The sequence below is a fragment of the Nerophis ophidion genome, linkage group LG20 (genome assembly GCF_033978795.1).
Source record: "Nerophis ophidion isolate RoL-2023_Sa linkage group LG20, RoL_Noph_v1.0, whole genome shotgun sequence".
Lineage (NCBI taxonomy): Eukaryota > Metazoa > Chordata > Actinopteri > Syngnathiformes > Syngnathidae > Nerophis > Nerophis ophidion.
Genome location: NC_084630.1, coordinates 16,377,312 through 16,392,016, shown reverse-complemented (window position 1 = coordinate 16,392,016; position 14,705 = coordinate 16,377,312). Strand labels below are relative to the sequence as shown.

General features: G+C 40.2%; 1 protein-coding gene across 1 annotated transcript in view; it reads right to left on the bottom strand.

Moving 5' to 3' along the window:
- slc26a11 (solute carrier family 26 member 11) overlaps positions 1-14,705 on the bottom strand; it is a 39,320-nt gene that overhangs the window by 11,763 nt on the left and 12,852 nt on the right. The window contains exons 6-8 of the mRNA XM_061880598.1: positions 9,763-9,982; positions 9,493-9,671; positions 40-112 (exon numbers count right to left, since the gene is read on the bottom strand). Coding sequence (XP_061736582.1) covers positions 40-112; positions 9,493-9,671; positions 9,763-9,982 — 472 coding nt within the window. The remainder of the gene's footprint in view (positions 1-39; positions 113-9,492; positions 9,672-9,762; positions 9,983-14,705) is intronic.

The following is a 14,705-nucleotide window of genomic DNA, read 5'->3' as shown; positions in this document are numbered from 1 at the left end:
ATAATTTTTGTAAGTATTAAGTTACTACGTTTCACTCACCGAATGCTTTAGCAATAGCGATGCTTTCCAGCAGACCCATGAAAGGAATTACAGCTAAACCCCCTCCAAAATCCTGCACACAAAATATTAAAACCCAACTTGTTCAAATCAGCTCTGATCTTTCCTAACCTTTAAGGGGGAACTGCACTTTTTCACAATCATTTTGAAAGACAAGAGAAGTTTTTTTTTAGTTTTTTTACGCTTTCTAATATAAAAAATGGCTCGATCTTGGTTCTTGGTAGCAAAGCAGCTAATGGGAGCAATCTATTCTACCTCTAAAACACTTTAAAAACGCATTCAAAAACCGTCATTCGGCAACCTATATAATCAAACTGTAGTGACATTGTTATTGTAAGAGCGAACACCGAGGAACTCTTTTTTTAGCGTACTAACACATCGGCGTGCTACGATATGAGCCGTAGACGCTAACTACGTCAGCATGAAACGCGTATGAGTTTGTAATGCACAACACAATGCGTTAACACACCAATCTGTACTGACTGTAAAACATGAACAATCATATTACAGTATCTGTTATGTATTAGCCCACATTTCATGTTTTTTTTGTACACAACTCGCTCGGCAGAAATGTGCTGCATGTATCATGATCAATTGTATAGTGACTTACTCGAGGCATAGTTGTCCGTTTGGTCAAGCTTGGCTCAAAAAATCCAGATTTGCAGCGTGACCATGTCGCTCTCTCGGCTTCCGTCTGCTCCAACATTTCAGCCTCTTCTTTGTGCTCGCTTCTAGAAGCAGTAGTACTGTATATATATATTTTTATATATATAAATAAATATATATATATATATATATATATATATATATATATATATATACATCCATCCATCCATTTCCTACCGCTTATTAACTTTGGGGTCGCTCGTGCCTATCTCAGCTACAATCCGGCGGAAGGTTGTTTTACACCCTGGACAAGTCACCACCTCATCGCAAGGCCACAGATAGACAGACAACATTCACACTCACATTCACACACTAGGACCAATTTAGTGTCGCCAATCAACCTATTCCCGGGTGCATGTCTTTGGAAGTGGGAGGAAGCCGGAATACCCGGAGGGAAGCCAGAGGGAACCCACGCAGTCACGGGAAGGACATGCAAACTCAGCACAGAAAGATCCCGGGCCTGGGATTGAACCCAGGACTACTCAGGACCTTCGTATTGTGAGGCAGACGCACCAACCCTCTCCCACCATGCTGCCCATATATACATACAGTATATATATATATATATATATATATATATATATATATATATATATATATATATATATATATATATATATATATATATATATATATATATATATCTCCTGATGATTGAGGGAACCCTTCATGAAACAGTTCTGTAGAGATGAAGTAGTCTTGTGATTTTTCCCACACCTACATATTGCGCTCTACCACGGTATCGAGCAGTATTCTCTGGATAATCCAATCAAGATATATATATATATATATATATATATATATATATATATATATATATATATATATATATATATATATATATATATATATATATATATATATATATATATATGTATATATATATGTATATATATATATATACATACATATATATGTATGTGTATGTATGTATGTATGTATATATATATATATATACACACCATATATATACCATAATATCTCTCTCTCTTTATATATATATATATATATATATATATATATATATATATATATATATATATATATATATATATATATATATATATATATATGTTTTTAGTATATTCTGTATAATTAGTTTGAAAAAGATAAGGTTGTGAATAAGGGTGTAATGGTACGTGTATTTGTATTGAACCGTTTCGGTACAGGGGTTCGGTTCGGTTCGGAGGTGTGCCGAACGAGATTCCACACGGACATGTTAAGTAGTGCACTGCACGGACGGACATAAGCAGCGTACCGCACGGTGTGTGAACAATGCACACCGAGGCACAACGACTGAGCTAAAACAACATGCAAAAGCCAGATCTAGAAGACCCTCCTGCCTCATTAAGATCTCCCGTTTGGGAATATTTCGGCTTCATGGTGCGATATAACAATGGAGGATGAGAGGTGGACAAAGCGAAGATTAATATTATATCAGTATATATTATCAATTTTATCTATACTATGTAAATATTACATATACTGTATGTTATATTTTATATTGCTACTATGGTACATGTTTAGTCTACTTAATACCTGCATTATCATTTCCATCCTTACCCATTCCAACCTTTGTGGAACAATTTCCCAGTTTGTTTAAGTTCTAAGATTTGTTACTGGCTGTTGTGGTCTCACCCACCACTGTCAACTGTATATGAATTCAGACTTACAGTATCTTCATTTATAAGATCTTTAGGTGTAATACCTCCATACTTGTATACCTTGATACAAAGAAAAACAGCTCTTATGCATTACGTTTTAACAATTAGTATGCTTTAACTGTTCCTCGTGTACGGACTGAATTTGTCAAACAAGCTTTTAGCATTGCTGTCCCTCTGGCATCAAATATATTAGAACTCTCTGAACTTCTCCCATTTGGAGCTTTCCGTTCTATCCTGAGGAACAGACAGTGTGAGACGTTTGCACAGTGCCTGTGTTTTTAAAATATGTAAATCTTAATTGTTTCATTGTTTTACAGTTCCCTTTCATGCATTTTAAAATGTATATCTTAACATATTAATTTTCTGAAATTGCTCTGTCTCGTGTGCTGCTGACATCTTGGCCAGGTCACCCTCGTGAAAGAGATATTGATCTCGATGGGTTAGGCATCTGGTTAAATAAAGGTTGTATGTTGAATATAAAACATTGATCGAGTGTTTTTAAGTTGTTTTAGAGGGCTTTGAAGGCTGTAACGGCGGCTCCCATTAGCTGCATCTCGCAAGCTTTTTTTATCATCCTTAAAATCCTAAAAAAATATGTGTGTTCTTGTCTCTCATTATGATTGTGAACTATTTCAAAAATTCCCCAAAAAAGTGCAGTTCCCCTTTTAAGAGCACATTTTCATCCAAATTTATACATGAAAAAATGTAATGCATATACAGTACAGGCCAAAAGTTTGGACACACTTTCTCATTCACAACACAACTCATGATACCAACCCAACTGATAAAGCAAGAAATTCCACTAATCAACCCTGATAAGGCACACCTGTGAAGGGAAAACCATTTCAGGTGACTACCTCTTAAAGCCCATCGAGAGAATGCCAAGTGTGTGCAAAGCAGTAATCAGAGCAAAGGGTGGCTATTTCGAAGAAACTAGAATATAAAAAAATGTTTTCAGTTATTTCACCTTTTCTTGTTAAGTACATAACTCTACATGTGTTCATTCATAGTTTTGATGCCTTCAGTGACAATCTACAATGTAAATAGTCATGAAAATAAAGAAAACCCATTGAATGAGAAGGTGTGTCTAAACTTTTCTGTATAATTGCATGTGAAAATACTGCACACGTGTGTACATACTGTACACATTTTTTTACATATTGTACACATATGTACTAGTGAATAAGAGAAAATTAAATTGTTGGTTAGATTGTATTTGTGAAGTGTTTTGTATTGTGAAATCCTTTACGCTTGTGTTGTTCATTGAAGTGTTTAAGTTGTCTTGTTTTGTTGTAGCTTTTATCCATTTTCTTGATGTATCCCATGTGTATGTCAAACACAGGCCTCACAGAGCAGTTATCATAGCAACACAGACACAACAGAGCGAAAACCATCACCAGGGGGCCTTATGTCTTAAGAGTGCACACTAGAGATACGCGGATAGACCATTATATCATCCGCAACCGCATCACCAAAGTCGTCATCCAGCCGCCGTCCACCCAAACCAACATTTTTTCAGAACCGCAACCGCCCGCCACCCGCCCTTTGAAATACATCAGAGGTCGGCCACCTTTACCACTCAAAGAGCTATTTAAACCCGTTTCACAGAGTAAAGAAGACAATAGGAGCTGCTAACGTTCTCGCAAATAAGGGAGTGCTGTGAAGCCATTACCTTTGACACCTTCAACAACATGTACAAACTGATTGTTAGTCCAGCAACATGTTGTATGCAGCTTCCACAATCACATGTACAAGATTGAAAGGCATACTGGGTGATACAGAGTACACTGATGGTTGTGATATAAACAATTTTAACACTCTTACTAATATGCACCATGCTGTGAAGCCACACCAAACAAGAATGACAAACACATTTTGGGAGAACATCCTCACAGTAACAAAACATAAACGCAACACAACAAATGCCCAGAATCCTTTGCATCCGTGACAATTCCTGAATACATTTTGCACCTCTGCGCCCCCAACCCCGCCCACCTTACCGACGCATGTGGGTGGGGGGGGTGAGGTGGGTGTGGGGGGGTTGCTGCTAGCGGGGTTGTATAAAATAGTCAGGAAGTGTCATGGATGCAAAGGATTCTGGGTATTTGTTGTGTTGCGTTTATGTTGTGTTACTGTGAGGATGTTCTCCCGAAATGTGCTTGTCATTCTTGTTTGGTGTGGCTTCACAGCGTGGCGCATATTACTAAGAGTGTTAAAATTGTTTATATCACAACCATTAGTGTACTCTGTGTCACCCAGTATGCCTTGCAGTCGTGTGCGTGTGTCTGCGGAAGCCACACGCAACATGTTGCTGGACTGACAAGCAGATCGTACATGTTGTAGAAGGCGACAAAGCCAATGGCTTCATAGCACGCCCTAATACTTATTAACTGGGTGACTGCCGACAGTCATTTTAGAGATTGTTTGCATCTCCTATTGTCTCCTTCGCTTTGTGACACGGGTCCTAAATGGCTCTTTGAATGGTAAAGGATACCAATCCCTGAACCATGTATATCAAATATTTCCGAATGATTCAACCGCCACCCGCCCGAATCTAATTAAAATCTATTTTTTCGTCATGTCACCCGCCCGTATCGCGGTTTATCCGCGGATGAGACCGTAAACCGCGTATCTCTAGTGCACACACAAAATCCTTCCGTACGCTGTTTTTTCACGGCAAAGGTGAAATGCATCAAGATTGAAAAATCATGTCGAAACGTGCGGTGCCTCACGAGTCACGCCAACATCGGGGTTCATGTACACACATTTCTACTGACTGTGGATACTCTGGCGACACACAGATGTGGTCGTAGGGGCTTTGCCAACATTTGATTTCGACAATGTACAAAACCCAAAGTAGTGAAGTTGGCACGTAGAGTAGTTTGTAAATAAAAACAGAATACAATGATTTGCAAATCCTTTTCAACTTATGTACAATTGAATAGACTGCAAAGACAAGATTTTTAATGTTCAAACTGAGAAACTTGTTTTTTTTTTTGCAAATAATCATTAACTTGGAATTTAATGGCACTAACACATTGCAAACAAGTTCAGGATGAGCCGTTTTGTGGGAGGTCTTACCTATGTGCCTCACCCTCTACTGCAGGGGTGCCCATTACGTCGATCGTGAGCTACCGGTCGATTGGGGAGGGTGTGTCAGTCGATCGCCAGCCAGGCTTTTAAAAAAATCTTCACCAAGACGTCACTTGATTGACATTCACGGCACCCGAGGGTCTTGTGAGATGACACTGGCTGCTGCGAGATCATTATTAAGAAAAAATGACGGACAGGACGGCGACAAACACTTTTTATTTCAACAGACTGACGCGCCATACCTTCCGTCAAAACTCTAAAGGCCGACTGCACAGCTTCTGTTTTCACAATAAAAACGCTGCTTCATGCTGCCTGCGCTAACAAAATAAGAGTCTCGGAAAGCTGGCATGCACAAGCAAGCAGGCTACGGAATTTGCCGCCAATGTTTTTATTGTAAAGTGTATGGAAGCTGGATAAATAAGATGCCAAAAACCAACCACTCTCATGTGGTATTGTACAGAAAGGAGGACCTTTTTTCTCTTCCATTCAAAAATGTGGGCGTTATCATCACTACTTTCTGATTCCAATCAATGCAAGTCATCAGAATCAGGTAATACACCAACTTATATTCTTGCCTTCATGAAAGAAAGACATCTATATGTGTTACACATGCTTGTTTTATCATTAAACACATTTAACTTGTTAACAAAAACGTCTCTTTCATAAATAAATAAATAGAAATGATATATATGAATGCGGTAGATCCCCTCGACTTGGTCAATTGAAAAGTAGCTCGTCTGCAGAAAAGGTGTGGGCACCCCTGCTCTACAGCATCTAGATGGAGCTAACTGTTTTAATGACATTCAGAATTTACTTCAATTAATAATGGCGCAGAAAAATGGATGGATGGATGTATCTTCTCATCCTTGGCTCAATAATGCAACATCAACACCGGAATCGTGTCCCGTGAAAAACCGTCCGACCAGAACTTTTTAATAACTACAGTTCCGTGGGTGGATTATGTAAACCCACTACAGATTTTTAGCGCTTTGATAGCTAGTCTACTGACATATAGAAGTAAGAACTTTACGCTACTTTAAAATGGTAACAGCAGAAGATGAATGCCACATAAGAAGCTTATGACTAAGGTGTTGGCACAAACTACAATGGCGGAACCGCGCACATTTTCAGGACTAATGCAGATCCCAAATACCCATCAGCAGGTACCGGAAGGTAAGAAAAGTTGGTTTTGCATAATAATACAAAACAAAACGGCAGGTAATATGTCTGCTAAAAGGTGCAGTTTTGCAGTCCTTATAAACACACCATAATAATACTTGTATGTAGAGATGTCCGATAACGTTTTTTGGCCGATATCCGATATTGCGATATTGTCTAACTCTTAATTACCGATTACGATTTCAACTGATACAATATATACAGTCGTGGAATTAACACATTACTATGCCTAAGGTTTTCCAAAATAAATCAATTCAAGTTATGGAAAAAAATGCCAACATGGCGCTGCCATATTTACTATTGAAGTCGCAAAGTGCATTATTTTTTTTAACATGCCTCAAACAGCAGCTTGGAATATGGGACATGCTCTCCCTGAGAGAGCATAAGGAGGTTGAGGTGGGCGGGGTTAGGAGGGGGCGGGGTTGAGGTGGGGTGTAGGGGCTCGCGGGGGGTGTATATTGTAGCGTCCCGGAAGAGTTAGTACTGCAAGGGGTTGTGGGTATTTGTTTGGTTGTGTTTATGTTCTGTTACAGTGCGGATGTTATCCTGAAATATGTTTGTCATTCTTGTTTGGTGTGGGTTCACAGTGTGGCACATATTTGTAACAGTGTTAAAAGTTGTTTATACGGCCACCCTCAGTTTAACCTGGATGGCTGTTGACCAAGTATCAATCAATCAATCAATGTTTATTTATATAGCCCCAAATCACAAATGTCTCAAAGGACTGCACAAATCATTACGACTACAACATCCTCGGAAGAACCCACAAAAGGGCAAGGAAAACTCACACCCAGTGGGCAGGGAGAATTCACATTCAGTGGGACGCCAGTGACAATGCTGACTATGAGAAACCTTGGAGAGGACCTCAGATGTGGGCAACCCCCCCCCTCTAGGGGACCGAAAGCAATGGATGTCGAGCGGGTCTAACATGATACTGTGAAAGTTCAATCCATAGTGGCTCCAAGACAGCAGTGAGAGTCCCGTCCACAGGAAACCATCTCAAGCGGATCAGCAGCGTAGAGATGTCCCCAACCGATACAGGCAAGCGGTCCATCCTGGGTCCCGACGAGCGGTCCATCCTGGGTCTCGACTCTGGACAGTCAGTACTTCATCCATGGTCATCGGACCGGACCCCCTCCACAAGGGAGGGGGGACATAGGAGAAAGAAAAGAAGCGGCAGATCAACTGGTCTAAAAAGGAGGTCTATTTAAAGGCTAGAGTATACAGATGAGTTTTAAGATGAGACTTAAATGCTTCTACTGAGGTAGCATCTCGGACTGTTACCGGGAGGGCATTCCAGAGTACTGGAGCCCGAACGGAAAAAGCTCTATAGCCCGCAGACTTTTAGTATGCTTGCATTCCCTTGTATGTGTGAAAAGCCGTAGATACTCTGTGATTGGGCCGGCACGCAATTGCAGTGTCTTTAAGGCAGGCCCCCAATATTGTTGTCTGGGTGGAAATCGGGAGAAATTCGGGAGAATGGTTTCCCCGGGAGATTTTCGGTAGGGGCACTGAAATTCTGGAGTCTCCTGGGAAAATCGGGAGGGTTGGCAAGTATGACTGGGAGATGCAACTGCTCTGTCCTTCTCCGTACGTCCATACACCACTACGTACAGCGGTGTTTTAAAAGTCAGAAATTGTACTTTTTGAAACCTATACCGATAATTTCCGATATTACATTTCAAAGCATTTATCAGCCGATAATATCGGCAGTCCACTATTATCGGACATTTCTACTTGTATATTTATTGCTTCAACAATCCAAGGACTGGTGTTCATCAAGATGATCTCCTGCTGGCCCCACTATGGACTGGACTCTCACACTATTAACATGATCCACTCGACGTCCATTGCACAGGTTCAAGTTTTCTCATTTTATCCCATTGGGTTGAGTTTCTTCTTGCCCTTATGTGGGATCTGAGCCGAGGATGTTGTTGTGACTTGTGCAGCCCTTTGAGACACTTTTTACTAAGGGCTATATAAATACACTCAGATTGATGATTGGTTGATATTTATATTGGGGGTAATCAGAGTCACATACTCTACTAAAGTTTTACGTATCATTGCAGTGACTATCTTTTCAAACAGGGTGCAGACCTACTTTATCTGAGGTCTGCTAGTCTGTTTTGGCCAGGCACATCCATCTTGTTCTACACCTTCTTCCTGATGTCCAACCATTTATTGTTTTATTTCAGCCTGTTTGCAGTTATAACCAAAGCACACACCAATGACAACCTTATATCCATCCATCCATCCATCCATCCATTTTGGTGTGGGTTCACAGTGTGGCTCATATTTGTAACAGTGTTAAAGTTGTTTATACGGCCACCATCAGTTTGACCTGTATGGCTGTTGACCAATTATGCTTGTATTCACTTGTGTGTGTGAAAAGCCGTAGATATTCTGTGATTGGGCCGGCACGCAATTGCAGTGTCTTTAAGGCAGGCCCCCAATGAGCGGTAGTTATTCCCTTCGGGGTTGCGGAGGGCGTTGGAGCCTATCTCAGCTACAATCGGATATCGTTTGCTCAAAACATGAGAGAGAAGCACCATCTCCTGACTCATACTTAATCCTGATTGGGCGGAGCATGGCTCATTTGAATATGATTTGCGTATTCATAAGGGGGGGGGTTTGGGGTTGCCCAGCCATACAGACTTCTGGGATCAATTCCAAGTTGATTGCAATGTAACAAAGAAAAGTGCTTGGTTGTGTGCGTGCTTTACTACATTGAAATCTTTTCTTATGTGTGATGTTTTTTTGAATTTGGACTTACACATATGTTTAGTAGGAAGGCTATGCAATTCTTAATACATGAGGCCCCTGGACTCCTTACCTGTACGAGCTGTTTAAAGGGTACCACCGTGCCATTAGCTGAGGTGTCGGAAGTGGGAGGCGGCTTGAAGGCTGGTAGGCCCTGTGCTGTTTTACCAGTGATGGTGAAGACGTGATGACCGTAAGCTTCCCATGAAAATGCACAGAGAGATGCAGCCACAACCACCAGGGCATTACGCACTGATCAAAAATGTGAAAAAATAGAGTATTATAGTATTGTGTACATTAGAGTACCGTAGAGTAGAGTAAAAAAGGAGAAGGTAGTACTGACTTGTGGCAACAGTCCACACAAAGGTTTGTGCAATCCTAGCGTACCTGGGAGAATCTTCACTGCCCACACTTGTCTTCATCATCATCATCAACATCATCAGCACAGCAACACACAGCACACCGAGCACTACATCACCTATGCGGGCCTCTGGGATCCGGGACAAGGTGTAGTACACCTGTGGGAAGAACTCGTGTGGAATATCCTTGAGTCCCAACAGATTCTACAAGTAACAAAGAAGAAATAGTATTTGATTGTTGCTGAAAAATGCTGAAGACAGCAAGTCCTGCTCCATCCTTCTCTTCTCACTACTCTACAATACACCCACTTAGTTGACATCGACATACAAAGTAGACCGCTCTTGTCGACACACAAAGTACGAGACATTTCTTTGAAAAATTTGAACACTTATGTCGACATGATGCATATTGGCTAATATTGATATTTTTTTCTATAGTTTTTCAGAATGTGTTTGTTCTATTTTTGGCCAAAGTAAGACAAAGAAAACAATTTGAAGTTGTCTTTTTTGTGTGTGCAGATTTTCCTCCATGCGGCCCCTGAGGTAAAATGAGTTTGACACCCCCTGGTTTAAAGCAATGCAAGCTTCAAAATAAAAGCATGCATTTTCCAAAGGAACAAAAAAAATAAACATTGTTGTCATTGTAACCAAAACATACAAGCAAAGTATTATTGCGTTTTTTTTTTATGAGACATATCACCTTCAACATAACAGCGTGATTATGTAATGTCAATGTAACATGATGGTTTACTGAATGTTACGTAAAATAGTGGTTATGTGCAATATGTAATGTAAATGTAACATGAAATTGTACGGTATGTAATGTAATATGAATATGACCAATATAAAATGTAAATGTGACAAGATTGTGCACCTAATAATTCAAATGCAATAAAGTTACAGTATGTATAGTACAAACCCCGTTTTCATATAAATAAATGATAAATGGGTTGTACTTTTCTACCTTCAAGGTACTCAAAGCGCTTTGATACTACTTCCACATTTACCCATTCACACACACATTCACACACTGATGGAGGGAGCTGCCATGCAAGGCGCCAACCAGCACCCATCAGGAGCAAGGGTGAAGTGTCTTGCTCAGGACACAACGGACGTGACGAGGTTGGTTCTAGGTGGGATTTGAACCAGTGACACTCGGGTTGCGCACGGCCACTCTCTCCCACTGCGCCACGCCGTCCCTATGAGTTGGGAAATTGTGTTATATGTAAATATAAAAGGAATACAATGATTTGCAAATCCTTTTCAACTCATATTCAGTTGAATGCACTACAAAGACAAGATATTTGATGTTCAAACTCATAAACTTTTTTTATTTATTTTTGCAAATAATAATTAACTTAGAATTTCATGGCTGCAACACGTGCCAAAGTAGTTGGAAAAGGGCATGTTCACCACTGTGTTACATCACCGTTTCTTTTAACAACACTCAATAAACGTTTGGGAACTGAGGAAACTAATTGTTGAAGCTTTGAAAGTGGAATTCTTTCCCATTCTTGTTTTGTATTGAGCTTAAGTCGTTCAACAGTCTAGGATCGCCGCTGTCGTATTTTACGCTTCATAATGCGCCACACATTTTCGATGGGACACAGGTCTGGACTGCAGGCGGGCCAGGAAAGTACCCGCACTCTTTTTTACGAAGCCACACTGTTGTTACACGTGCTGAATGTGGCTTGGCATTGTCTTGCTGAAATAAGCAGGGGCGTCCATGAAAAAGACTGCACTTAGATGGCAGCTTATGTTGTTCCAAAACGTGTATGTACCTTTCAGCTATAATGGTGCCTTCACAGATGTGTAAGTTACCCATGCCTTGGGTAACTAGTGCACCTCCATACCATTACAGATGCTGGCTTTTGAACTTTGCGTTAATAACAGTCTGGATGGTTTGCTTCCCCTTTTGTCCGGATGACACAATGTCGAATATTTCCAAAAACAATTTGAAATGTGGACTTGTCAGACCACAGAACACTTTTCCACTTTGCATCAGCCCATCTTAGAGAAGACGTTTCCGGATGTTGTTGATAAATGGCTGTCGCTTTGCATAGTAGAGCTTTAACTTGCACTTACAGATGTAGCAACGAACTGTATTTAGTGACAGTGGTTTTCTGAAGTGTTCCTGAGCCCATGTGGTGATATCCTTTAGAGATTGATGTCGGTGTTTGAAACAGTGCCGTCCGAGGGATCGAAGGTCACGGTCATTCAATGTTGGTTTCCGGCCATGCCGCTTACGTGGAGTAATTTCTCCAGATTCTCGGAACCTTTGGATGATATTATGGACTGTAGATGATGAAATCCCTAAATTTCTTGCAATTGCACTTTGAGAAATGTTGTTCTTAAACTGTTTGACTATTTGCTCACACAATTGTGGACAAAGGGGTGTACCTCGCCCCATCCTTTCTTGTGAAAGACTGAGCATTTTTTGGGAAGCTGTTTTTATACCCAATCATGGCACCCACCTGTTCCCAATTAGCCTGCACACCTATGGGATGTTCCAAATAAGTGTTTGATGAGCATTCCTCAACTTTATCGGTATTTATTGCCACCTTCCCCAAATTCTTTGTCAAATGTTGCTGGCAACAAATTCTAAAGTTAATGATTATTTGCAAACATTTTTTTTTTTATCTGTTTGAACATCAAATATGTTGTCTTTGTAGCATATTCAACTGAATATGGGTTTGAAAATTATTTGCAAATCATTGTATTCCATTTATATTTACTTCTAAAACAATTTCCCAACTCATATGGAAATGGGGTTTGTATATATGTTTACGTACAGTAAGCACTCAGCATCAAGGGTTGGAATGGGGGGTTGAATCACCACAAATGATTCCCGGGCGGGGCACCGCTGCTGTCCACTGCTCCCCTCACCTCCCAGGGGGTGAACAAGGGGATGGGTCAAATGCAGAGGACAAATTTCGCCACACTTAGTGTGTGTGTGACAATCATTGGTACTTTAACTTTGACTTTTTAACTTAATGTACAGTCCTGTTCTGTCTCCCTGTCATGTTGGTCTGCTCATGACTGGGACTGTGCTGAAAACGTAATTTTGATTCATTGTATGTCTCCTACATTACCCAAAACCAGTGAAGTTTGCACATTGTGTAAGTCATAAATAAAAACAGAATACAATGGTTTGTGAATTCTTTTCAACCTATATTCAAATGAATAGGCTGCAAATACAAGATACCCAATGTTCAAACTGGTAAAATTTGTTATTTTTTGCAAATATTAGTTCATTTGGAATTTGATGCCTGTGACATGTTCCAAAAAAGCTGGCACAAGTGGCAAAAAGGACTAAGAAAGTTGAGGAATGCTCATCAAACACTTATTTGTAACATCCCACAACTGAACAGGCTCATTGGGAACAGATGGGTGCCATGATTGTGTATAAGAGCAGCTTCCATGAAATACTCAGTCATTCACAAACAAGGATGGGGCGAGGCTCACCACTTTGAGACAAATGCGTCAGCAAATTGTCCAACAGTTTAAGAACAACATTTCTCAACAAGCTATTGCAAGGAATTTACTTACGGATTGCACCATTTACGGTCAGTAATATAATCAAAAGGTTCAGAGAATCTGGAGAAATCACTGCAATGCCCGTGAACTTCAATCCCTCAGGCGGTACTACATCAAAAAGTGACATCAGGGTGTAAAGGATATCACCACATGGGCTCAGGAACACTTCAGAAAACCACTGTGAGTAACTACTGTTCCTCGCTACATCTGCAAGTGCAAGATAAAACTCTACTATGCAAAGCAAATGTCATTTATCAACAACAACCTGAAATGCCGGTGGCTTCGCTGGGCCCAAGCTCATCAAAGATGGACTGATGCAAAATGGAAAACTGTTCTGTGGTCTGACGAGTCCACATTTCCAATTGCTTTTGGAAACTGTACGTTGTGTCCTCCGGACCATTGGAGGAAAAGAACCATCCAGACTTTCATAGGCGCAAAGTTCAAAAGCTTGCATCTGTGATGGTATGGGGGTGTATTAGTGCCCAAGGCATGGGTAACTGACACATCTGTGAAGGTACCATTAATGCTGAAAGGTACATACAGATTTTGGAGCAACATATGTTGCCATCCAAGCAACGTTATCATGAACGCCCCTGCTTAATTCAGCAAGACAATGCCAAGCCACATTCTGCACGTGTTACAACAGCGTGGCTTCGTAGTAAAAGAGTGCTGGTACTAGACTGGGCTGTCTTCCATTGAAAATGTGTGGCGCATTATTGAAGCGTAAAATACCACAACGGAGACCCCGGACTGTTGAACAACTTAAGCTGTACATCAAGCAAGAATGTTAACAGAGTGTTGTTACAAGGAAAGGCCATGTAACACAGTGGTAAAAATGTCCCTGTGCCAACTTTTTTGCAATGTGTTGCTGGCCATTAAAATCTAAGTCAATGATTTTTTGCAAAAAAAAAAAATGTTTCTCAGTTCGAACATTAAATATCTTGTTTCCGCAATGTATTCAATTCAGTATAAGTTGAAAAGGATTTGCAAATCACTGCATTCTGTTTTTATTTAACATTTACACAATGTGCCAACTTCACTGGTTTTGTACATGTGAAAAATTGACAATAAATTTGACAGTTGAAAGTAAATGTTCTATAATTCTGTACAGTATTCAATGCAATGTAATTTGATTATGCACACTATGTAAAGTAAATATCACATACAATGATGTACAGTATGTACAGTAGGGCTGTGAATCTTTGGGTGTCCTACGATTCGATTCAATATCGATTCTTGGGGTCGCGATTCGATTATATATCTATTTTTTTGGATTCAACGCGATTCTCGATTCAAAAACGATATTTTTCCCATTCTAAACGATTCTGTATTCATTCAGTACATATGATTTCAGCAGGATCTACCCCAGTCTGCTGACATGCTAGCAGAG